The 27,570-nt window shown below is 45.4% G+C and overlaps 1 protein-coding gene across 10 annotated transcripts in view; it reads left to right on the top strand.

The window, feature by feature from the left end:
* PDE10A (phosphodiesterase 10A) overlaps positions 1 to 27,570 on the top strand; it is a 699,109-nt gene that overhangs the window by 603,036 nt on the left and 68,503 nt on the right. For 9 of the 10 annotated variants that reach the window (XM_075339766.1, XM_075339763.1, XM_075339765.1 and 6 more), the window contains 3 exons: positions 2,056 to 2,228; positions 6,249 to 6,360; positions 7,634 to 7,714. In XM_075339766.1, coding sequence (XP_075195881.1) covers positions 2,056 to 2,228; positions 6,249 to 6,360; positions 7,634 to 7,714 — 366 coding nt within the window. The remainder of the gene's footprint in view (positions 1 to 2,055; positions 2,229 to 6,248; positions 6,361 to 7,633; positions 7,715 to 27,570) is intronic. The other variant, XM_075339773.1, reaches the window with a different exon arrangement.

Genomic DNA, 27,570 nt, shown 5'->3' on the forward strand with positions numbered 1-27,570 from the left:
TACTGACAGTGGTGGCCTGTGGGGCATACATACTGGCCCTGGTGGCCTGTGGAGCATACATACTGACTGTGGTGGCCTGTGGGGCATACATACTGGCCCTGGTGGCCTGTGGAGCATACATACTGGCCCTGGTGGCCTGTGGACCATACATACTGGCCCTGGTGGCCTGTGGAGCATACATACTGGACCTTGTGGCCTGTGGAGCATACATACTGGCCCTGGTGGCCTGTGGAGCATACATACTGGCCCTGGTGGCCTGTGGAGCATCCATACTGGCCCTGATGGCCTGTGGCGCATACATACTGGCCCTGATGGCCTGTGGAGCATACATACTGGCCCTGATGGCCTGTGGAGCATACATACTGGCCCTGGGGGCCTGTGGAGCATACATACTGGCCCTGGGGCCTGTGGAGCATACATACTGGCCCTGGGGGCCTGTGGAGCATACTAATTGGCCCTGGTGGTCTGTGGAGCATACATACTGGCCCTGCGTGCACAGGCTGGCAGCAATGGAAGACGATTAGGGCCCAAGCTGGCAGCAATGCAGCAGCAGAGCATGAGGGCTCCTCTGGTTGCTTTCTCTGAGTCCCCTGTGTGTCTGCTTCTTCTTTTGTAGGCCTAGGGGGGACCTGAGAAGACATAAGTGCTGGACTCTCCCCTCATGCACTCACACTGCCCTCTCCCTGCTGCTACTGGCTTACATTACCTCAGTTGCAGAACAGACATTTTTGAAGTGGACACTGTGGAGATGAGCTAGTTACATGTGAGGATCCTGGGTAGAAGGGGCAGGCAAAGAGGGCGTGGCCAGCATCGAGAGAGCAGCAAGAGGGGACAAGGAAGGTATCCGAGGACTGTGTGTGTCCAGCATTGAGAGAAGGCGTGGGCGACATCAAAAGGGGAGTGGTCAGCAACATAGATACCATTTAAGACAGGCGTGGCCAGCAGAGTGCAGGGATGTGGGGCACTCGCTTATCACTGCACTGCTTATCATTGCACTGCGGGATACATAGCTCCCAGCTGTGAGAGCGGGGCTGAGGCATAGATCAGGCCTTGCCTCCAACTCTGAGCTAAGCCAAAGGTCTGTCCTAAAGGAACTGGAGACAAACTGTATATCAATTGATGTGCCTATTGTTGCATACTGCAGTTAACACATTCTTATTTGCATGAAATTGTTCTCATGAATAGCATGGCAAATACAAAGAAATACAAAGAAACCATTACTATGAACACTACATATAGGTCTTACACTTCTATGTAATGGAAGGGTAGGAGCAATGGTATAAAAATAATCACTTTTGCACAGAAAAAATTAATAAGCCAAAAACTACTGTCATCAGACTATTAAAAAAATAAATAAATAAATAAAAAATTATGCTCAATACACAGAACAAAAAGTATTATAAGTGATGGGGTTTCTGTAAAAAGGTGTAAAAATTTAGTAAAGACACCGTTAATTGCTTAGTTTTTTTTTTTCTTATACTTTTACATTGATGGCCTATCAGTGGGGGTGCGACACCTGGCACCCCCACTGATCAGCTATTTTGGGTGCCAGAAGCGCTCTGATCTGTAGCTGCACCACATTGTTCGATCAACTGTATACTGGCTGCCACCGGGTACTGCCAGTTGCTATCCCCGATTTTGAAGTACCTGTCTACAGCCACTAGGCAGTTCATGAAGCAGGACTGTGCAGCTCCGCATCTGAGCACTTTTGGCTGGCATTGGGACAGCTAATGGGCGGTGCTACTTTGTGTTGCACGCCACAATCAAATATTGATGACCTAGTCCCTGACAACCCTTTTAATTCATGGTACTAATGTAAAGTCATGCACCCCCATCTTGATGGAAGTTTGATGTATATAGCATAGATCATGCTCTCCATATATGAAATTTTAAGTATTATTTTCATTTCTAATATGATAGAATACCATCTCTCATACTTTTAGTTATATTTATAGATAAGTGCTAGAGAGTAATAAATCGTATTTTTAATTTGATTGTATCAATGGAAAACATAGGACATTGTGCTTTTTATCTATGTTTTATTGTTTCACATAGCTGGAAGGGCACAATATCTTCTCTAACTTGAGTTCCAACGAGTATGAGCAAGTTTTAGAGATAATCCGTAAAGCCATTATTGCCACAGACCTTGCACTGTACTTTGGAAACAGAAAACATCTGGAAGAGCTTCATCAAACAGGGGCCCTAAACTTTAACAACCAAGTGCACAGGTAATAAAATGACATGTATTAAATGACGCAGTTATCTCTAAGTTCAAAACGCAATATTTAGATAAGGACACCGAAAATGGGCCTAGTGTCAGGAACCACAGATAAGGTTTTGTGTTCTACAACTGTTAAAAATATTTTTCATTTTAATTTTCAAGACTAATTTTTATTATTTATTTTTTAAAAAAAAAAAAGCTTGTGTGTAGATATTTCTAATATACATTTGCTAATGTACACCCTGGTGTTCTTTAGATTTTCTCAAAGTCCACTATGAGTATCCAGTGTTGGTTGTCGCATATAAACAGACTACCAGGATCCTTAACCTTTGTCAGGCTGCATAATTTTGCCAAAATTTCTCGACCCCTTATCTCGGAAGGGGGTGGAGATATTTTATTGAAATTTGGCCAATATATTCTGGACCAAAACTGCTGAAATGTCACGAAATTTCAGCCCTCTACGGCTTTTCGAAAAAAAAAAATTATTGCAATTTAAAAAGGGAATAGTTACAATTGTACCTATTCAGCCGGACGAAGGTTAAGCATATGGGGTATTTCTACAGCCCAGCCAAAAAGAATCGGTATGCTATAAACTTCCAACACTGGACATAATACATAAACGCTAAATCTGATTGAGAAAACAGAAAATTACATACACAACATTACATAATTGAAAATTACATACACAGCATTTTTGAAAAATATTTTTGAAATGTGACACTGTTGATGTTACCTGTCTGTGTCTACAAGTTGCCTTCAACTAATCTACACTGTTAGTACAGGTCCTTGTTATGTCAGTACTTTATGAAGGTATTGCAGACATTACACCAATAGGTCAATCCTAAAATGGCAAATTTACCACACATTAGGTTCATTAGGCTCCGTGCCCACGATCAGGGTTCATAGTATTTTGGACGCAGCATGTTTTAGCTGCATACAATAGACTGTGATGTACAGTACAATTACAGTGGATGGGATTTCTAGATGCCCATGTACTGCACGCAGCGTAAACTGACCCACGGTGCAGCTTTCTGAGCCGCAAGCATGTCAACTTATTGCTGTGGAGCCACAAGCGTTCTCTGCCGGAAGAACAGAAGAGAGACCTCCACTGCCCAAGCCGAGATCATGGGCACAACCAGCTGCGGTCTCCTGTGGAGGAGACTTGCAGCCCCTCAGATTAGGACGAAGCATGTCCTGATCATGGGCATGTACCGTTTAGATACTACTTAGAAAGTGAAAATAAAGTGCTCTATGCTTGGTATATTAAATATAGTATAATGACTATATAATTACCCTAATGGTACAAACAGCAGAATTCAATGGTTAAATAAATAAAATGGTTATTCAATACTTTTTTTTTTTTCTTTTTTATCCTGAGAATTGTATCACAAGTTAAAGGTTAATTAACCTTCTATGCTGACTTAAAAAATGAGAGCCAACTTCCACGTGGTTATGGAGTATTTTTTCTGATGGAAAAATTATACTCCTATACAAAATATTGCTGAAAAACCACTCTGAAGAAACTAGGTGCGAAATGCATGTCAGGCGGTAAGTGTGAGTAAGCGGGAATTCCTTGCATTGCAGATACAGGTCTCACGGAAGCCTATTATAATGTGATTTCCTTGGCCAATCATTTTGAATTGTGCAATTTCGATAAGGCAGCTTTCACATTGCATTTTTACCTACGTTCACTGATCCCGTCGGGGCATTCGTCCAAATCTCCTCCCCTTCCCAGAAAGCGGGTTTCAGACGCATACGCCAATGGGGCCATTGACTATATTGGAACAGACTGAGTCAGCGTGTGCTCTGTCTTACACCATTTTCGGACATAAATGTTTTCTGCAGGTGACCGCTTGTTCGGCATCCGCCTGCACAAAACGTATATATGCCTGAAAATGGTGCAAGACAGCGCACATGCTGACTCCGTCTGTTCCATTATAGTCAATGGCCCCGTTGGCGTATGCGTCCAAAACCCGTTTTGCGGGGGGAGGGGGGTTTAGAGGGATGCCCCGACGGGACAGTGAACGTAGGTAAAAATGCATTGTGAAAGCAGCCTAAAAACCCCGTCACACGCAGCGATATCGCTAGCGAGCGTACCCGCCCCCGTAGTGTGTGTCACGGGAAAATCACTGCCCGTGGTGCACAAAATAGTTAGGAGCCGTCACACGGACTTAACTGCCTAGCGACGTCGCGGTGGCCGGCGAACCGCCTCCTATCTAAGGGGGCGGTTCGTGCGGCGTCACAGCAGCGTCACTAAGCGGCCGCCCAATAGAAGCGGAGGGGCGGAGATGAGTGGCCGTAACATCCCGCCCACCTCTTTCCTTCCTCATTGCCAGCAGCCGCAGGTAAGTTGCAGTTCGTCGTTCCTGGGGTGTCGCACGTAGCAATGTGTGCTGCCTCGGGAACGACGAACAACCTGCGTTCTCTACAATCAACGATTTTTTTAAAACGAACGACGTGTCAACGATGGACGATTTGATGAGTATTTTCCATCGTTAACGGCCGGTCGTTGGTGTCACATGCAACAATGTTGGTAACGATGCCGGATGAGCGTCACAGAATCCGTGACCCCGGAGATATATCGTTAGATACGTCGCTGCGTGTGACAGGGTCTTTACTGTTCAATCTTGAATAGACATAGAATTATAATAACATCTTTATATGCTGCTTAATTTCCATAATCAAGCCTGCCACCATGTGGTGAATTGTAAGTAAAATACCGTAGGTAATTCCTTTATCGATGTCCTAAATCTTTTGTGGTTCTAAACATGCATGTACTAATGTAATCTTTCCAACAAAGATCATAAGTCAACTGGCTCTCAACATAGGGTAATAAATCCTTAACTTATGGTAGAATTTTCATCCTGATTAATTTTGCTGAAAAATCATTTTGAGATCTGATTTTTTTTATATTTTTTGGGGCCGATTAGGATATAGAGCACTTTATTTTCAGCAATATTTTGTATAGGGATATAATATTTCCATGTGGGAAGTTTACTCAATTTATATTGAATTCTGCTGTTTGACCCATTAGGGTATTATATAGTCATTACACTGATTTAATATACCAAGCACACAGCACTTTATTTTCACTTTCTCCGCAGTAACTCATTAATGAAGTTGATGTGTGGTAAATTTACCATTTATGATTCACCTATTGTTGTAATCTCTGCAAAGCCTTCATAAAGAGCTCACCTTACATTGACCTGTACGAACAGTATAGATTGGTGATGTTACGTATGTCTCCAAGTTCTCTTCAACCAGAGTCTTACATTTCAAATATATATTTTTTTAAAAATTGTGTATGTAATTTTCAATGAAGATATGTCATTTGTAATCTGTAATCTCCATAGGGGTCTGTTTTCTCTTTATCAGAATTAATGCTTGTATATGACTTCTGAATATCAATAGGCATTATTGGTTATAATTTCATAAACGCTCTAAGGAGGAGATTCAAAAATTTACAAGGAGATGCAACAAGTTAGTAGCATTGTTATCAATGGAGCATTTGTTTTTCAAGTTATTCTGACTGAAAGTTTTGTGTGATCTAAAAGAGAAATGTACTGTAATTGTGGGGCAACACTTCAATTTTTCTACCAGATATCTGTAGGGGTCAGTCCACATTATTATAAATACTTTGCAACACTGGAATCTACTTTGGGACATAAGGGCTCCGTGAAAATGCTTGTGCACATCGGTCCGATCCTGGATCATGTACGGACTGGATGTGGCTCTTTCGACTGGAGTTTGACAGCTTTATATATTTCTATGCAGCTATCATGCTCAGGTCGGGAGAACCACAGCCAGTCTGTGCATTGCAATCCGACATCGGAACCAATTGCACGGACGATGTGAAAGAGTCTTTAAACGTATATTCAATATACAGAACTTGCCTAATCAAACATTTTAAATAGAAATTACTAAAAAGCGCTGTTACTAGAAGATACACTAGATACACTAGATCTACATTTATACATGTTATATTTTGTATTGGTAAGCTATATTTCGAACTTGTGCTTTGTTTCAGGGATCGTTTAATAGGCTTAATGATGACTGCATGTGATCTTTGTTCTGTAACAAAATTTTGGCCTGTAACCAGAATGATTGCTGATGATATATATGCTGAATTCTGGGCAGAGGTATGTTTTTGGAAATGAATGCAAGGTCACTTGAAAATTGGTGTATATAGAGACTTACAGAAGAGATGGAGTAACAGTGGATGACCATAGTTCTGCACTGATAGTGTGTGAGCCTCTAAGTAGAAATGATCTTTCATTCAAATAATTTTTATTGGTTTTCCAAATGTAGGGTAGGGTATGAACTGGAAAGCAATGGAGATACAGATGGAAAAATTAGGGGCGGCGAATACATGGGTAAACGGGGGAAAATAAATAAACCAATTTACATGCAAAGATCAGAGCTTTTTCCTTTTAACAGTTTGTTAATCTTATTAAGTATTTTTACTATTATTATATATAGACAGTACATCATAGAGCTTAGTCCTAGTCAATGGAGTCATTAATATACAAGTTGTGTGATGAAGGTTTTGATCCTAGGAAGTAGAAATGATCTTATCCTTTGTATTCAGCAAGTCTCTAATCCACTATAGAAAGACCACACTCCGAACTTATGTCAAAATACTTTAAGATATAATTTTTTTTTTGTTTGCCTTTTTACGGCTGGAAAGCCGAAATGAAGTGTTGTATACACATTGCAGCAATTTTCCCCCCATATATAGTCTGAGGGATACTTTGCACGCTGTGACATCGCAAGCCAATGCTGCGATGTCGAGCGCGATAGTCCCCGCCCCCGTCGCAGCAGCGATATCTTGTGATTGCTGCCATAGCGACCAATATCGCTACGGCAGCTTCACATGCACTCACCTGCCGTGTGACGTCACTCTGGCCGGCGACCCGCCTCCTTCCACACAGCAGGCGGCCAATAGCAGCGGACGGGCGGAGATGAGCAGAATGTAAACATCCCGCCCACCTCCTTCCTTCCGTATAGCAGCCAGGACGCAGGTAGGAGATGTTCCTCGCTCCTGCGGCTTCATACACAGCGATGTGTGCGGCCGCAGGAACGAGAAACAACATCGTACCTGTCGTGCACCGGCATTGTGTAAATGTCGGACCCTACATCGATGATACGATAACGACGCTTTTGCGATCGTATCAAAAAGGTTTTGCACACTACGATATCGACTGCGACGCCGGATGTGCGTCACTTTCGATTTGACCCGACCGACATCGCACCTGCGATGTCGTAGTGTGCAAAGCCCGCCTTAGTGTGGTTTGGTTTTTATATAGTTCTCAGCTGCTGCAATTTCTTAGGTTGGTGCACATCGGAGGAAATTAAATAATCTACCGGTTTGTATGTGATTATTGATCGAGTACATTGATTTCTATTTTAAAGGGTGATGAAATGAAAAGGCTTGGTATTTCGCCCATACCAATGATGGACAGAGATAAGAAAGATGAAATTCCTCAGGGGCAGGTAGATAATCTTTTACCAGTATAATAGCTATACATGTAAAAACAATTCACTTTCAATGTGCTTTCTGTCTAATGTGCATATTTATTTAGTAGGAGAAGACAATCAGCTGCAGGACACTTTTGACAGCTCCTTATCCCCATGCAAACAAAAAATTGGGCCTGTTAGATTCTGCCATCAGGGAGCAGTCAATAGGTCACCATGCACCTTAAGGCCCCGTCTCAAACAGAGATAAATCTTTGGCAGATCTGTGGTTGCAGTGAAATCATGGACATATTGTTCCATTTGTACACAGCCACAAACCTGGCACTGATTGTCCACAATTTCACTGCAACCACAGATCTGCCGCAGATTTATCTGTGTGTGTGACAGGGCCTTTAGATTATCAGCAGAACCCTCAGCTTAAGCAATAATGATCCTTGAACATTGGGAAATCAGAAATTCAGTGTGGTACATTTGGTGTTTTCTCCATATTAGTGAATGACTAAGATGCAATATCAGGCACAAGCCATGGACAATGCCATTTCCTGTACGGGGGGAGAGCAATTTTTTTTCCTTACTTTGAACAACACTTTTTAAGTTCTTTGATAAAACCACCTCTTAATGCCATCCCTAAGGGACACTCCTGTCATTTTTTTCCACACAAATTTTGTGCCAGTAAGTGACTGTGTAATGCACTGTGTGGGAATAGCTTTAGAGGGCTCTCTGATAGCGGCATATTCTCTTCCAATTGAACAAAAGTATCTGCTAACGAAACCAAAACTGGTGAAACCTTCTCTCCCCTAGCATGCTGTAATTCGGGAATTTTTTATTACTATTCTGCCGCTGTGGCAGTCTGAAATTGAATGTTTATAGCAGGATAAAGCACAGCCACAGTGTAGGAGATGTTGAGGTGCACTCGTAGGTTTCCACACCATATGTCCAGAGAATTAGAAACAAGGCACTCTCAAATGGTGATACAAATGAAGAATTTATTCCATAAGTCTTAAAGCAACATGTGACGTTTCGGCCAGGTGGCCTTCATCAGACAACTTGTTATTAAGACTAGAGATGAGCGAACCGGTCGCGGTTCGGCTCGAGTTCGGTTCGCAGAACGGAGGCCGCATTCGAGTTCAGTTCGGTGAACCGTTCGACGAACCACTCAAACCCCATAGGAAACAATGGGAGACAATCACAAACACATAAAAACACCTAGAAAACACCCTCAAAGGTGTGCAAAAGGTGACAAACGACTCACAAGACAACACAAACACATGGGAAAGTGACAAGAACAAATTCTCATGCGAAAACAAAATAGCTTGACGAGGAAAAAGAGGACGAGACACAGATATACGCATGGCATGCCCTTCTAAAATCATGCAAAACACCGCAAGGGGACTCCAAGCGGAGTCTCCCTTTTTTCAAAAAATTGGGCCACACAGACACCCCTTCAGTGGCAGCACTTGTGCCCCAGTTGTACACTTCACAGGTAGATTTGCATCAAGCACATTAAAAAATACGCCATCCTTAACTGTCCCCAGGATGGCACCGGGGTAGGTAGCAAAGTCTTTGCTGATCCCAGATCTGTTCATCTTGGATCATTTTTAGAAACACTGAAAGCAAGGGTTACTCCAAGCGGAGTCACCCTTTTTTTTTTCCAAAGATTGGGCCACACAGACACCCCTTTAGTGGCAGCACTTGTGCCCCAGTTGTACACTTCACACGTAGATTTGCATCAAGCACATTCAAAAATACGCCATCCTTAACTGTCACCAGGATGGCACCATGGTATGTAGCAAAGTCTTTGCTGATCCCAGATCTGTTCATCTTGGATCATTTTTAGGAACACTGCAAGCAAGGGTTACTCCAAGCGGAGTCACCCTTTTTTTCCAAAGATTGGGCCACACAGACACCCCTTTAGTGGCAGCACTTGTGCCCCAGTTGTAAACTTGACAGGTACATTTGCATCAAGCACATTCTAAATCCACAAGCCTTTACTCTCCACAGGATGACACCGGGGTAGTAAAGTCCTTGCGGATCCATGACTTGTTCATCTTGATGAACGTTAGTCTGTCGTCATTGTCACTGGACAGACGCGTGCGCTTATCTGTCAGCACACACCCAGCAGCATTGAAGACACGTTCTGCGATAACGCTGGCAGCTGGACATGACATGATCTCCAAGGCGTAAGTGGAGAGCTCAGGCGATTTTTCAAGATTTGAAGCCCAAAATGAGCAAGGCTCCAGTTGCAAAGTCATGGCATCGATGTTCATTTGGAGATACTCCTGTATCATCCTTTCCAGCCGTTGACTATGTGTCAGACTTCTTGTTTCTTGTGGCCTTGCAAAGGATGGTCTAAAATAATTATGAAATGATTCAATAAAATTGCTGTTAACAGCACCAGAAACGGTGCTGCTGGTACGGTTAGACTGTTGATGACAAGACAGTCCCATGTTTGTCAAGATACAACTGGGAGATTCACTCCGTGCACCATGGCGGTTTGGTGGAAAAGCCGAGCTAAGATCAAGTAACAGCTTATTATTATTATTATTATTATTATTATTTATTATTATAGCGCCATTTATTCCATGGCGCTTTACAAGTGAAAGAGGGTATACGTACAACAATCATTAACAGTACAAGACAGACTGGTATAGGAGGAGAGAGGACCCTGCCCGCGAGGGCTCACAGTCTACAGGGAATGGGTGATGGTACAATAGGTGAGGACAGAGCTGGTTGCGCAGTGGTCTACTGGGCTGAGGGCTATTGTAGGTTGTAGGCTTGTTGGAAGAGGTGGGTCTTGAGGTTCCTCTTGAAGCTTTCCACGGTAGTGGAGAGTCTGATGTGCTGAGGTAGAGCGTTCCAGAGTATGGGGGATGCACGGGAGAAATCTTGTACACGATTGTGGGAAGAGGAAATAAGAGAGGAGCAGAGAAGGAGATCTTGTGAGGATCTAAGGTTGCGTGCAGGTAGGTACTGGGAGACTAGGTCACAGATGTAGGGAGGAGACAGGTTGTGCATGGCTTTGTATGTCATGGTTAATGTTTTGAACTGGAGTCGTTGGGCGATGGGAAGCCAGTGAAGGGATTGGCAGAGTGGCGAGGCTGGGGAGTAGCGAGGGGAGAGGTGGATTAAGCGGGCTGCAGAGTTTAGGATAGATTGGAGGGGTGCAAGAGTGTTGGAAGGGAGGCCAGAGAGCAGGAGGTTGCAGTAGTCGAGGCGGGAGATGATGAGGGCATGCACTAATGTTTTTGAAGATTCTTGGTTAAGGAAAGCACGGATCCGGGAGATATTTTTGAGTTGTAATCGGCATGAGTTTAAGAGGGCTTGGATGTGTGGCTTGAAGGATAGAGCAGAGTCGAGGGTTACTCCAAGGCAACGAGCTTGTGAGACTGGGGTGAGTGAGCAACCATCAAGTTTGATGGAAAGGCTTGTTGGAGGAGGTGAGTGAGGAGGAGGAAAGACAATAAACTCTGTTTTGTCCATGTTAAGTTTTAGGAATCGTGCAGAGAAGAAGGATGAAATAGCAGACAGACATTGTGGTATTTTGGTTAGTAGAGAGGTAATGTCAGGTCCAGAGAGGTAGATCTGTGTGTCATCGGCATAGAGATGATACTGGAAGCCGTGGGACTCTATGAGCTGTCCCAAGCCGAAGGTATAGATGGAGAACAGCAGGGGTCCAAGAACTGAGCCTTGAGGTACACCGACAGATAGGGGGCGAGCTGAGGAAGTGGTGTGAGAATGGGAGACGCTGAAAGTTCGGTCGGTTAGGTATGAGGAGATCCAAGATAGGGCCAAGTCTGTGATGCCCAGAGATGAGAGAATCTGTAGTAGGAGGGAATGGTCTACTGTGTCGAAGGCAGAGGACAGGTCCAGGAGGAGGAGGATAGAGTAGTGTCGCTTGGCTTTGGCGGTTAGTAGATCATTGGTGACTTTGGTTAGGGCAGTTTCGGTAGAATGATGTGGTCGGAAGCCAGATTGAAGCCGGTCAAAGAGGGAGCAGGAGGAGAGGTATGAGGACAATTCAAGATGGACATGCTGTTCCAGTAGTTTTGAGGCATAGGGGAGAAGGGATATGGGGCGATAGTTTGACACAGAGGATGGGTCAAGGGAGGGCTTTTTGAGGATGGGTGTAATAGAGGCATGTTTAAAGCATGAAGGGAATACACCACTTGCTAGTGATAGGTTGAAGAGATGGGTTAGGGCTGGGATGAGGACTGCGGTGATGTTGGGGATGAGGTGCGATGGGAGCGGGTCCAGTGCACAGGTGGTTAGATGTGATCTTGAGAGTAGAGTGGAGAGATTGTTTTCTGTCATGGTGGAGAAGCTGGATTTGGAGGAAGAGGGATGAGTAGCTATGATGAGGGGCTGTGGTGATTGTGGGCCAAAGCTTGCTCTGATGTTGTCAATCTTCCGCTTGAAGAAAGAGGCAAAGTCTTCAGCTGAGATGAGAGGAGAGGGAGGTCTTGCCGGAGGACGGAGGAGAGAATTGAAAGTGTTGAATAGCTGTTTAGGGTTGTGAGAGAAAGAAGATATGAGGGATGAGAAGTAGGTTTGTTTTGCAGCAGTGAGTGTGGACTTGAAAGTGGTGAGGGACTCTTTATATGCAATGAAGTGTTCAGTGGAATGAGACCTCTTCCATCTGCGCTCAGCAATTCTGGAAGCCCGTCTAAGTTCTTTAGTCTGCCTTGTGTGCCAGGGTTGCCTGTTGATTGTGCGGGTTTTGGTGTGTGTGAGGGGGGCAGCTGATTCGAGAGCTGCAGAGATTGTAGTGTTGTATAAAGTTGCAGCGGCATCTGCATCATGTAGAAATGCAATGTCTGTGAGGGGAAGAAGGGACTGAGAAAGGGCGTGTAAATCAATGTGTTTGATATTTCTGCGAGGGTATGAAAATTTGTGGAGGGGGGGTTGCATACTTGGAGAAGAGAGGGAAGAGAATGTGAGTAGGTTGTGGTCAGACAGGGGGAGAGGTGAGTTAGAGAGGTTAGATAGGGAACAGCTTCTGCTGATACTCCTGCATACGTGCGTCTCTTTCTATGGCTGGAATTATTTCACAAAATTTGGACTTGTACCAGGGATCTAATAGTGTGGCAAGCCAGTAGTCCTCATCACTTCTAATTTTGACAATCCGAGGGTCATGTTGTAGGTAGTGCAGCAAGAAGTCGCTCATGTATCTTGCGCATCCATGCGGACCAAGTCCGCGCTGTGTTTGTGGCATAGAGGTGCTAACCGTGCTTTCTTCCTCTGACATCTCCCCCCAACCTCTTTCAACTGAAATTTGACCAAGGTCTCCCTCATCTGCTGAGTCTTCCATGTCCATGGACAGTTCGTCCTCCATTTCTTCATGTTCTCCTGCACCTTCCTCCGCATTTTGCCTGCTACCATGCGCCCTTGTTGATCCCTCTCCCCCACCGTCCCATGCCTGCCGCCTTGGGGATGATGAACGTCTGGACCTTGTAGATGTTGGTATCCCTCGCGCATATGAATCCTCCTGTACTTCCTCCCCTTCCTGTTGTCCCACCCCCTGACTCCGAATAGTGTTTAGCGTGTGCTCCAGCATGTAAATGACTGGAATTGTCATGCTGATAATGGCATTGTCAGCGCTAAACATATTCGTCGCCATGGCGAAACTTTGAAGAAGCGTGCATAGGTCATTGATCTGAGACCACTCCATCAGGGTGATATGCCCCACCTCTGCATCTCGTTGGCCCAGGCTATACGTCATGACGTATTGCACCAGTGCTCGGCGGTGCTGCCACAGTCGCTGTAACATGTGGAGAGTCGAATTCCAGGGTGTCGGCACATCGCACTTCAGGCGATGAACCGGCAGGCCGAAAGACTTCTGGAGCGATGCAAGTCACTCAGCTGCGGCACTTGCACGGCGGAAGTGAGCAGACAGTTTTCATGCCCTGTGCAGAAGGCCATCTAGGCCGGGATAGTGTGTTAAAAATTGCTGGACAACAAGGTTCAACACGTGAGCCATACAAGGCACGTGTGTCACCTTGCCCAGGTGAAGGGCCGTACCCAGGGTTGCAGCATTGTCGCACACGGCCTTACCTGGCTGCAGGTTGAGTAGAGACAACGATTTACCAAACTTGGTCTCCAGAGCTGCCCCCAACTCAGCCGCTGTGCGACTCTTATTTCCAAGACATTTCAAGCTAAAGACCGCCTGATGCCGTTGCGCTCTGCTGCCGGCATAGTAATGAGGGGTGCGTGATTCCTTGTGCGCAGTTACAACGCTGGTGGCCTGACCAGGCAGGCTTGGGGCGGCGGTGGAGGACCCAGACGTGGTTGAGGAGACAGAAGCGTTAGAGGAACTAAGACAGAAAGAGAATTGACGCACAAGTCGTGGGGACGGCAAGACTTGTTCAGCAGACCCTTCTCCATCTATCACCATAGTTACCAAGTGCCCAGTCAGCAACATGTAACGTCCCTGTCCATGCTTACTAGTCCAAGTATCGGTGGTGAAATGCACCCGTTTACACACAGAGTTTCTCAAGGAAGCGGTGATGTTGTGTGCGACATGCTGGTGTAGCGCAGGCACACCTTTCTTAGAGAAGTAGTGGCGACTGGGCATCTGGTACTGGGGCACAGCGACGAACATAAGGTCTCGAAAATCCGCTGTGTCCACCAGGCGGAAAGGCAGGATTTCGGTAGCCAAGAGCTTACAGAGGGATAAAGTCTAAGTCTGGTGCTATCGATGTCTGAGAGAGCTGTACACCCGCACTTGTTTCCCTTTCCAAACTAACTGACGACCTGCCAAGCAAACTGCCTGTTGTGGTTAAAGAGGTGGAAGGTCTGCGTGGAAGAACAGATATGCCAGCTGTCCCCACGGTCATAGAAGATGAGCGCGCGGATGCACTGGAAGGGGCAGGCGGTGGTTGGCCCGCTACGCTAGGCCGCATTGCAGCACAGTGAGCTTCCCACTGGGACATATGATATTTAGTCATGTGACGATTCATGGAAGAAGTTGTCAAACTGCTGAGGTTTTTGCCTCTACTTACAGATTCCCGACAAATTTTACAGATCACATGATTTGGGCAATCCTTTGCAAGGTCAAAAAAGGACCAGGCTAGGCAAGGCTTAGAGGACATGCGACCTGCTGAGCCACCCCGACTGGTGCTCAGAGGCAAAGTGGTGGCTGGGGATGCAGTTGTAGACTTGCTACCAGTACTCCTCCTCCTCTGTCCGGGAAGGCGCAAGGTAACTTCGTCGTCAGTTGCATCCTCCTCCATCGCCTCTGTTGACCTCGAGTGCCTGACTGTGGATTGACAGTAGGTGGGATCTAGAACTTCATCATCAAACGTTGTGTTTGCACTCCCCTCACCCTCAGACCTAGCCTCTTCCTGCCCTAACCGAATATTTAAGTTGTCATCACAATCTGTTATCTGTGTCTTATGGTCATCAGTATGCTCCTCATTGTCTCCACCAACAGGTGTTACAGTTTGTGAATGAGGGTCTACATTATGCTCAGAAACTTGGTCATCAGGGCCTGAATCTTAGTCACAAAGCTTCTGGGCATCACTGTAGACCATTTCCTGGTCTGTACTCACTGTAGTTTGGGAGCAGACCTCTGATTCCCAGCCTATAGTTTGACTGAACAGCTCTGCAGACTCAGCCATCTCTGTTACACCATACTCTGCAGGGCGGGTGGAGACTTGAGAGCTGGGAGATAGCATTGTGATGACAACTCAGAGAGGATAGATAGCAATGGAAATTCCTTTCCTAATCCAGCAACAACGTCCAAAAAGTGTAATAATTTTTTTAAAAACTCATTTTATTTGAAAAAAATGTTAAAACTAACATGCGTTAGAGGGACATCCAAGGTTAAAAGGCAACGTCTTACGCGTTTCAGGCCAGTGTGGCCCTTAGTCATAGACTTATGTTAACAGAATGAAACACATAATAAATAGGAAAAAAAAAAAAAACACACCATCACCTTTGGGCGTACCAAATCCGGTCAAAGGTACACAAGTTCACTTGATTAGATTGACATGCATAGTAACATTGCAGTTAGTAAACTGACAGCAACAATTTAACCCCTTATTAAAGGTACAACAATATTGTTATTGCTAGACTCAATCGATTTCCATCATTATAAGGCAAATATACTCTAAAAAACTTTTGCGATCAAAAAATTATTGCAAAAAAAAACATTATGACCACAAAACATGCCTATATATAATCCATACATCACAACATTTAATATATATACATCAAATCACTTCTGATGTTCATACCTGTTGGCATGCAGGTGTTATAAACCAATATCCACTTTGCTTCCCTATCCCGCAGCATGTGAATACGGTCACCGCCTCTTCTGGGAGAAAAAACCTGTTCTATTATGTTCACTCTGAGAGAACTGGTGTCCCCATTATGGTTATATAAAAAATGCTGTGATGCTCCCGATAGGTTTCTAGAGGTCGGATTCGAAATGTCATATAAATGTTCCCCAATGCGTTTTCTTAAGGCACGGATTGTAGAACCAACATATTGTATACAGCACTTCTCGCATGTTATCAAATAAACACAGTGGTCTGAACCACAGTTCACAAAGGAATTAATTTTATAACGTTTTCCAGTACTGGAACTCACACTTTCTTTAGTATTATACATGTGTGAACACGTTCCACATTGCTTCTTGCCGCACCTAAAAGAACCGCATGTGGGAAGCCAATTTTTTACAGTGCTGGGTGCAGATTTCGCCAGATATGCGTCGCTAGGCGAAATGAGACTGCCTATGGTAGGGGCACGTCTAGAGACAAATCGACAACCTGTATCCAAAATGTTTTTAAGAGTATCGTCCACTGATAAGATAGGCAAATATTTGCGTACAATCCCAATAATTTTACAAAAACTATTGCTATACTGAGTCGAAAAAAACGGTACACTAGTCTGATCTATCCCCTGTGTGACGGTTTTTGGTATCAAGTAACGAGCTCTGTGGTTCAGACCACTGTGTTTATTTGATAACATGCGAGAAGTGCTGTATACAATATGTTGGTTCTACAATCCACGCCTTAAGAAAACGCATTGGGGAACATTTATATGACATTTCAAATCCGACCTCTAGAAACCTATCGGGAGCATCACAGCATTTTTTATATAACCATAATGGGGACTCCAGTTCTCTCAGAGTGAACATAATAGAACAGGTTTTTTCTCCCAGAAGAGGCGGTGACCGTATTCACATGCTGCGGGATAGGGAAGCAAAGTGGATATTGGCTTATAACACCTGCATGCCAACAGGTATGAACATCAGAAGTGATTTGATGTATATATATTAAATGTTGTGATGTATGGATTATATATAGGCATGTTTTGTGGTCATAATGTTTTTTTTTTTTTTTTGCAATAATTTTTTGATCGCAAACGTTTTTTAGAGTATATTTGCCTTATAATGATGTAAATCGATTGAGTCTAGGAATAACAATATTGTTGTACCTTTATTAAGGGGTTAAATTGTTGCTGTCAGTTTACTAACTGCAATGTTACTATGCATGTCAATCTAATCAAGTGAACCTGTGTACCTTTGACCGGATTTGGTACGCCCAAAGGTGATGGTGTGTTTTTTGGTTTTTTTTCCTATTTATTATGTGTTTCATTCTGTTAACATAAGTCTATGACTAAGGGCCACACTGGCCTGAAACGCGTAAGACGTTGCCTTTTAACCTTGGATGTCTCTCTAACGCATGTTAGTTTTAACATTTTTTTCAAATAAAATGAGTTTTTAAAAAAATTATTACACTTTTTGGACGTTGTTGCTGGATTAGGAAAGGAATTTCCATTGCTATCTATCCTACTTCTCTGAACACGGAGTTCATGTCCTTGCACCGTCCTGAAGTCTGGAGCCAGATGGAATAATCATGTGGGTGAGCGGAAAAAAAACTTTTTCTACTATGACAACTCAGAGGACTGTTGTTTTTTGGATTTAGAAGTTGAGGTGGAGGAGAGGCCACTTGTTGGAGCACTTGAGATCCATTCAAGCATGTGCTTTTTTTGTGCATCATCTACCTTTGTTCCAGTTGTTTTGTTCCGTAAAAAAGGGAGCACATTGGATTGTCTACGGAAAGTAGTAGACATCTTACTTTTGCTGGAAGATGGCCTATCTTCAGCAGATGTTAATGTAGCTTTCCCACCTTCCCCTCGGACACAAACTTTTTTTCCTTTTACAACACGCCTGTTCCCATTTCCACAAGCATCTGTCCTTTTGCCACTCATTTTGTTAGCGACAAGATTGGCCACTTAAAGTGTGGTAGCAAAAATTGAGTTGTGTAGATTGCAGACGGGGTCTAGCTTTATTGACAGCTGAAGAAACAACACTGACTAGCCCTGACAATGCAACTTTTGCCCTACAACTGGAAGCACTCTTTGCTATTAAAATAGCTTTGCAAAAAAGGGCAGCAGGGTACAATGCAGAGGTGGTGGGACTTGCTTGGCACAAGTGGGACACTAATGGAGTACAGCAGCCACTTTTTGGATGGCACTAACTGGCAGCACTCTTTGCTATTAAAATACCTTTGCAAAAAGGGCAGGAGGGTACAGTGGCCGGGTTGTGGGTCAGTGTAGAGGAAAGGAAGCCTCACTTTCTATCCCTCCTAATGGTGAAATGCAGCAAGGAATTCCCTGAGCTTAGGTACACAGACGCTGTTACGTGAAGCTGTATACAGCGTTTCCACGGACCTGACGGTCACCTATGGCTCTGAGCCTGAGAAAATGAGCCCTGAAAAAGGCTGAAATAAACTTCTGTCAATATTTTGTAAAGCGCTGTGTGTATAGCGTACACAGCAGGACCGGCGACAGGAGCTGCATGAGCGGTGACTGTCACCCAGACACAGAAGGCAGATAATGGCGCCGTTCAGGGTAAATGGCCGTATTTATAATGCAAGGACATGTGACATTCACAGCCTATGACACATGCCCTTGCTTGTCTTGCAAAAAGTCCACTTACCTGTGTGTGTGTCTGGGATTGGCTGACATGCTGGCCCGCCCCACTACACGCGCGCTTAGGGAAGAAAAAAAAATGGTGATCGGCTTTCTCTCAGCAACGCAGATCTAAACCCCACCCCGCACACTATACGCTGAAATTAGATAATAGTGTGAATCACAGAGTGACTCACACTATTACAGTGAAAAGCCAGCTAGTAATTAGCTAGGCTTTTTGCTGATAGAACCGTTCTCGAACGTAACTCGAGCTGCCGAACTTTTAGCAAAAAGCTCGAGTTCTAGTTTGATCTAGAACACCCCCCAAAATCACTCAAACATAAAATTGGCGAACCTCGAACCGCGCTCAATTCTAATTAAGACTGTCAGGGTCGTGGTAAGGCAGTGGTATCCACCTCTGTGCTGCATGATGCTCTGTTGTCTGATGAAGGCCACCTGGCCGAAACGTCACATGTTGCTTTAAGACTTATGGAATAAATTCTTGGTTTGTATCACCATTTGAGAGTGCCTTGTTTCTAATTCTCTGAAATGGAATGTTAGCATTCTATTAATTTGGAAATTTAGGATGGGCAAAGGTTATTTTAACAGTCAGGTTTTTCTATGTAATAAGTCTGCGGTTATCATTGGATGCATCAGGACACATTGAGGGGTACAATTGTCATCTGTTGGAGTCACATTTCTCACACAGCAGCTTGTACCCCAACATAACACTACCCTGTGAATTACAAAGCAGTGTTCGTGATTTTAATCAAAGGTATTCTAAAATTTCACATAACCCTAAAAGCCATCATACTTATTAGACTAAAATCTGCTAAGTCCACCAATATTAATGGGATTTCCGGTAATCTAATGTGTATGGAAGGGGTGAGGGAGCGCCTCTTGTATCTCCTTCATTATTTAATGTTGGGGCGAGAGCGGGATCTCAAGGCTACTTTACACGCTGCGATATCGTGACCGATATTGCTAGCGTGCGTACCCGCCCCCATCAGTTGTGCGACACGGGCAAATCGCTGCCCGTGGTGCACAACATCACGCTGACCCGTCACACTACTTACCTGCCCTGTGACGTCACTGTGACCGGCGAACCGCTTCCTTTGTAAGGGAGCGGTTCATTCAGCGTCACCAGCGACGTCACAGCAGCGTCACTGAACCGCCGCCCAATTGAAGCGGAGAGGCGGAGATGAGCGGGACGTAACATCCCGCCCACCTCCTTCCTTACTCATTGCGGGCGGCCGCAGGTAAGGTGAGGTTCCTCGTTCCTGCGGTGTCACACATAGCGATGTGTGCTGCCGCAGGAACGACGAACTACATCGGTAGCTGCAGCAGCAGCGATAATCGAGAATAGGGGGCATGTCACCGATGAGCGATTTTGAACGTTTTTGCGACGATTGAAAATTGCTCATAGGTGTCACACGCAACGACATCGCTAAAGCGGCCGGATGTGCGTCACAAATTCCGTGACCCCAACGATGTCGCAGCGTGTAAAGCGGCCTTTATTGTGCTCTGTGAAATAAGCCACCACCAGAAGACTCTGCAAGTGGCTCTTTGATAGAGAACCCAGCAAGGAATAAAGAGTTAGGAGACTGCTAACGGCTGAATGATTGATTGATTGTTCGTTCAACAGTTAACTAAATTGTAGAGCTTATTTCCCTTTTGGATTCTCCAACTTCCTTCCCTGTTGTGAATGGAGCTTAAACTTGTAATTTGTCACAATTTGTTTAGGGGGTGGGGAAAGGATTCTTGGTGGCTGTACCTACAACTATTCTATCATTGAATTGCATGACTGTATTATAGCTAAACCGATTTATAGCATGAACACTGACAGGCACTCCAGAGTGAGGTTCTGGTTAATAACCCTATTCAGATTCCTTGTAAAGCTGGGTGACAGCCTCTGTGGGCACTTTTTTACAGGGGTTATTTGGCATCTGCTACCCCCAAATTAGTTCTATTTTTAGATCATTTTTGGATTATTGGGAACACTGGTTCGAGTCCAACATGGAGAATTTTGCCGCTGTATATATCTTGTAAATCTAAGTATTTGTTATGTCTTTGGTGGAAGTAACAGTGTAAAGTCACTGGCTACCATGTTTCCCTGAAAATAAGACCGGATCTTAGATTTTTTTTTTGCGTCAAAAGATTGGCTAGGGCTTCTTTTCAGGGAATATCTTATATATTGCCATGCAAAACAATCCACATTTATTCTTGAACAAAACATCAATGTTTATTCAAATCTAATCATGTCATCCCATCCCAGAACATCAACATTTTGTGTTAATCCTATTAGACGCACATTTTCTTATCTGATCTGCTATTCTCATGGTCCATTCCTATAGTGGTGGGTACATACCATATTTAGAAAGGTTTAAATGACCTGCTTAAATGTATTATTCTTTATATACTGCTAAGTTAATCCCTAAAAGAAAACAGACATCCCCTAAAAGAATCAGACTTACCAGACCCCCAAATATTTAGAGTTATCAAGTGAATAGGCTCTCACATACAAATCTGCATCACTGTCTGATACTCCTGCATTCTATAGCAGTTGGCTCCCTCTGGCCACTGGAAGCGATATCACTTGCGTGGAGTGATACTGGTACCCGACCTGTGTGTGAGGGCTGCAATGCACTTTATGGCTACACTATTCGATCGCTTCTCCTGATCGGAGCGATGCTGCAGCATGGCTCTCATCAGGAAAATGCTAAACTCCTGTGAGTACCGGCATTCTTGTCGGCTCTCACAAGAAGTGAGTCATGGCTGCGTCAGGGGTTATCAGCTGACCCTGTGCTACCATGACAACACATTGACTCCCCTTGATCGCATCACGCAATCCCCCGCTGCTGCTGGAGCTTTTGAAGTCAGTGGAAACTGATCTTAAGGCCCCATGTGCACACTGCGTTTTTTGCCACGTTTTTTGCAGCAGAAAAGGTGAGGTTTTTGTTCATAACTTTTCTGCAGTTCTTCCCCAGCAAAATCTATGGGAACTCCAAAATGCTGTGCGCACACTACTTTTTTTCCAGGTCGTTCCTCATGATGGTACCACAGGAAGGTTGCCCCTATCCTCTGTAGGGACAGGAAACACACAAGAGGTTAAAAGGCCCCTCGCTCCTCTCCAGTGTTTTTTCCTGTCCCTACAGGACAGGGAGCATGCAAGACTAACGTCAGCGTGGATTTACTCACGGGGTCCCATGGTATGTGGTCGCACAGGCTTCCTCCCTCCCGGTCAAGCAGACCCACGAGCGGCTGAAACTCCCCCGAGGTCCCTCAGCCGGCTGGTGGTATCAGGAGCTCCCAGCGTTGCCACTTCCCCCAACACAGGGGCTCTCGGCTCCTCGCTCTGGTGTGCTGGCAGTTCCGGACATGCGCAGTCTGTCAGTTCACCCCAGAAGAGCACTTCCGGTCGGTACTAAGCGCGGCATGATGCGAGGACCCGGTGGTTTAGAGCAAGGAGGACTGCGGTGACTGGATCTGGTAAGGTATTAACAGAGGGGTGAGACTGTGAAACTTGTCTTGGTGTATTGCTAGCATGGATTTTCAGTGGCAGATCCCCCTTCAGAGTCGCCTCAGGTCCGCACAGGGTTCTTCAGACAGGTACCCTTAACATACTGATGAGTATATACTAATTAGCCTATGTATTCTTAGGGCAAGGATTCACGGGCAGTGACTAATGTTCCGCAGTGTTTACAGTTGTCCAATCTGCCAGAGGGTGCATTTTTTTCTGCAGTTGACAGAGCGCAGCGTGCGCACGTACCCTAAAGGAGGGATGGCAAGAAGTCCTCGGACAAATCCAAATGTTGTCCAGTGTGTGATGTTAAATTGACTGACAATTATACAAAACATGTGTCCTTCATGTATCAGTCAGTCATCCAGGAGGAACAGTCCTCTTTGCTTTCTAATTTGAGGACCATGATCAGAGAGGAAGTCAACACATCTATGGCTTCATTTACACCACTGCAGGCAGCTTCCTATGGGAAACGCAAGCGTCCCTGGTGGGATATTGAACCATCTTCTCAAGATATGTCATCAAAATCAGGCATGTCAGAGGAGGAGGTTCAGGACGATTCCTCACTGTCGAGAAGTGGAAAAAGAGTTATTTGTTTAATACGGATGATACGGATACACTCTTACGCATGGTGCGACATACTATGCAGGTCAAGGAGCCAGAGACACCGGGTTCGATACAGGACCATATGTTCACTGGTCTCCGTTTCGAATGTTCACAGGTTTATCCAGTAAAATTCACATATTAAGGATATGATCTTAGAAGAGTGGGAGAATGCAGGGCGGCCATTATTCGTTCCCAGGGAATTCAGACATTGCCTTCCGTTTAACACAGAGGATGTGCAGGTGTGGGATACGATACCGAAGATTGACGTGCCAATCGTTAAAGTACTGAAGAAGACATCCATCCCCTTGGAGGACTCCTCTGGTTTGAAAAACAAGGCATGGGAGGCATCGGCAATCAAGAGACTGTGTGGTTTGATGCAAAGAACAATATTCTGTCTAACTCAGCTAGACGAGCTATATGGCTTCAGTCTTGGTCGGGTGACTTAGCCTCCAAGGGCAAATTGTGCTCTATACCTTTCTCAGGTGTAAGTTTTTGGCCCGGTGTTAGCTGAAATTCGAGAAAGGGCTTCAGATAAGAGAAAAGGATTGCCTGAGGAAGAGAGAATATCCCAGTTTTTTCGTTGTCCTTTCCAACCCATAGGCAAGGCCATCAGTGTAGAATAGGGTCTCAGTTATGGCAGTCTAAGGGTCCTAACGATAAAAGATCCCAGCCCTCCTCCTCCAAATATTGCCATTAAAAATCATGACTATATTCAGGTTGGCGGTTGGTTATCCTGGTTCATCAAAGGGTGGCGAGAGGTTTCTCAAAATCCTTGGCTATTACAGATCATTTCCGAAGATTACAGGATAGAGTTCTCAGAACTTCCCTCGTGTTAATTTATGCTGACTCAGGGTTCCCCTTCTTCCTCCGTCGTCTATGGTCAGACGTAAACAAATACTTCTAATGGGAGTAGTTACTCATGTACCCCCCGATTAGGTTTTCCAGGGTCACTATTCCACTTTCTTCCATCAGAAAGCCATCGGGTGACTTCCGCACTATTATAACCTCAAACCCCTAAACCGGTGGGTCAAATACAGGCGGTTCAGGATGGAGTCTATTCGTTCTACCATTCCCCTAAGCAGGGAGGGGGCAGTCATGTGCAGAATAGATTTGCGAGATGCTTATTATCACTTCCCCATTCATCTGTTCAGTCAGTGGTACCTAAGGGTCACCCTTAGGCAAGGCTCCAAGTTTGTCCCCCTCCGGTTTCAGTGCCCTACCATTTGGCCTGGCGTCTGCTCCTCGGATTTTTATCAAGATTATGGCGGATATGATCGCATTCCTTCGTCTACAGGACGTGAATATAATTCCTTATCTGACGATTTCCTACTGGTCGCCAAATCTCTAGCCCAGATGGATCATCAGTTGTCAGTTACCAGGGTCACCTTGGACCGGCTCGGTTGGATCATGAACCCTCAGAAGTCTTCCCTTCAGGCGACGACCTGTCAGAAGTTCGTAGGTGTCAATCTGGATTCAGTACGTCAGATGTCCTTCCTGCCTCCAGAGAAAGTGCTCTCTATCAGCTCCGAGATTCTAAAATTCTCCCAACGCCAATCGGTTACAGTCCGCCATGCTATGAGAGTTCTTGGTCTCATGACGTCCTGCATAACTTGTGTGGACTGAAGTCAGTTCCACTCACGACCATCACAGAGGAATATCCTGGAAGTGACGGACAGTCGACAGAAAGATCTGGAGCGGCGGTTTTCGCTTTCCAACAGTGCATGACGATCCCTGGAATGGTGGTGCGACCTGTCAAATCTCAGAAAAGGGGTTCACTGGCAACTGGAACTAGGCATTCACATCACAACAGTTGCGAGTCTAATGTGCTGGGGTGCACAAATAGACCAGACCTACTTTCAAAGTTCCTGGCCTTTTTCTGTACAAAGAAAGAGTTCAAATTACTGAGGACTAAAGCGGGCTTTACACGCTGCAACATTGCTAGCATTTGTTGGCGATGTCAAGCGCGATAGCACCCGCCCCCGTCGTACGGCCGATATGTGGTGATCGCTGCCGTAGCGAACATTATCGCTATAGCAGTTTCACACGCACATACCTGCCCTGTGACGTCGCTCTGGCCGGCGAACCGCCTCCTTTCTAAGGGGACGGGTCGTGCGGCGTCACATTGACGTCACACGGATGGCGTCCAATAGAAACGGAGGGGCGGAGATGAGCGGGACGTAACATCCCGCCCACCTCCTTCCTTCCGCATTGCCAGTGGAGGCAGGTAAGGAGATGTTCGTCGCTCCTGCGGTGTCACACACAGCGATGTGTGCTGCCGCAGGAACGAGGAACAACATCGCTAGTAAGCAGAAAACGATTTTTTGTTTCAGGACAACCTCTCTCAACTATTTTGACCGCTTTTGCGATCGTTTAAGGTCGCTCATAAGTGTCACACACTGCGATCTCGTTAATGAAGCCGGATGTGCGTCACAAACACCGTGACCCCGACGATAATTCATTAACGATATCGTAGCGTGTAAAGCCTGCTTAAGAGTGGTTCTGGAGACAGTTTGACGGTCCAAGGATATGCTAACAGGCGAACATATCAAAATCTTCTCGGACAACATCACCACTGTGTCATTTCTCAGTCACCATGGAGGAACCAGGCATCTTCCCCTACAAAAGTTGACGGACAAAATTTTTCTTCTGTTGGAGAAGAAGGTGCAGTCGGTTTCAGCAGTTTACCTCAGGGGTGCGAACAACCGAGAGGCAGATTATCTCAGCCGACGTCATATGATATCGACAGAGTGGGGTCTCAACGAGCAGGTGTTCCGAAGTCTCATTCACAGATGGGGTCAGACATTGGTGGATTTCCTTGTTTCCAGGCAAAATTCGAATTCCCTCAGTCCGAACAACAATCCGGTTGTGGGGGACGCCCTGTCTTGGCGATGGGTCGAGGGTCTTACTTACGTATTTCCCCAATTTCCGTTGATTCCGTGAGTTCAGGACAGAACTACAGTAATCACTCTCCTTCCTTATTGGCTGAAAAGAAGCTGGTTTACACTTCTGCGAGTTTCGGCACTGGAACCATCGATTATGCTACCACTTCAGGATGACTTGCTGTCTCAAGGTCCCTTACGGCACCACAACCTCTGCCAGCTCCACCTCTCAGCCTGGATCCTGAGCGGGAGATCTTAAGGTCTAGAGGTCTCTCAGACCAGGTGGTTTCCACAATGATCTCCAGCAGAACGCCAGTTTCAAAGGCAAATTTTCAGAAAATAAGGAAGACCTCTTGTTCTTTTGAGAGATATGCAGCTACAGTCGTTCTGGATATTGCGAAAGTTCTTGATTTTCTCCAGTCAACCTTTAATAAGAACCAAGTACTTTGAGGGTACAGATTGCTGTGCTTAGTGTGTTCCTGGATTACCAGTTGGCACTTCATCCATGGATTGCAATATTTTTGAAAGGTATCCATCGATTACGACCCACTTTGAGACTCTTCACATCCATGGGACCTCAACTTGGTACTTCGATTCCTCTGCGGACCTCCTTATTCCATTGACAGTGGTCTTTCTTTTAAGGAACTTTCATTCAAGACGTTGTTCTTGGTTGCAATTACAACTGTGAAGACAGTCTGAGAATTACAGGCTTGGTCCATTCAGGAACCATATCTACGTATCACAGATTGTGTCATTCTCAAACTCAATCCGACCTTCTCCCCAAAGGTGATATCTTCAGAGACTCTGAATCAGGAAGTGGTGCTTCCTTCCTTTTGTGCTCATGCAAAGAATCCAAAAGAACAGGAACTTCATTCTCTGGATGTCCGGAGAGCACTTCTGGCCTATTTGGAGGCAACTTGGGACTGGAGAGTGGACTCCTTGTTTATTCAATTCTGGGGAAAGAATAAGGGCAAGAAGGCCTCAAAATCTACCCTAGCCAGATAGCTTAAGTCTTTGATAGGGTAAAGCGGGCTTTACACACTGCGATTATCGGTCCCGATATCGCTAGTGTGGGTACCCGCCCCCATCTGTTGTGCGACACGGGCAAATCGCTGCCTGTGCCGCACAACATCGCCTGGACCCGTCACACATACTTACCTGCTCGGCGACGTCGCTGTGACCGGCGAACTGCCTCCTTTCTAAGGGGGCGGCCCGTGCGGTGTCACAGCGACGTCACCGAGCGGCCGCCCAATAGAAGCAGAGGGGCGGAGATGAGCGGGACGTAACATCCCGCCCACCTCCTTCCTTCCGCATTGTGGCCGGGAGGCAGGTAAGGAGAGCTTCCTCGTTCCTGCGGTGTCACACAGAGCAATGTGTGCTGCCGCAGGAACGAGGAACAACCTCGTTACTGCTGCAGTAACAATTTTTGAGAATGGACCCCCATGTCACCGATGAGCGATTTTGCACGTTTTTGCGACGATGCAAAATCGCTCATCGGTGTCACACGCAACAACATCGCTAATGCGGCCGGATGTGCGTCACAAATTCCGTGACCCCAACGACTCAGCATTAGCGATATCGTAGCGTGTAAAGCCCCCTTTAGCCTATTCCTCAGAGGGGTTAGAAGTTCCGGGGGTTCTTTGGGCCTACTCCACTAGAGGTCTTTCCACTTCAGGGGCAGCTAGAGCAGTAGCTTCTTTAGAACAGATTGTGCGGCAGTTACATGGTAAGGGCCTAATACCTTCTGTCGGCATTACTGTATAAGTTCGATGTCCTTTCAGCCCAGAGAATATCTTTTTGATGTAAAGTCCTACAGGCAGTGGTGCCTCCCTAAGGCGTCTTATTTGGTATTCTCCTGTGGTGCTGTCATGAGGGACGACCTGGAAAGCAGGCATTAGACCTACTGGAAATGGTATTTCCAGGAGTCATCATGACAGCACCCTTCGTTTATC

The sequence above is a fragment of the Anomaloglossus baeobatrachus genome, chromosome 3, assembly GCF_048569485.1.
Source record: "Anomaloglossus baeobatrachus isolate aAnoBae1 chromosome 3, aAnoBae1.hap1, whole genome shotgun sequence".
Classification (NCBI taxonomy): domain Eukaryota; kingdom Metazoa; phylum Chordata; class Amphibia; order Anura; family Aromobatidae; genus Anomaloglossus; species Anomaloglossus baeobatrachus.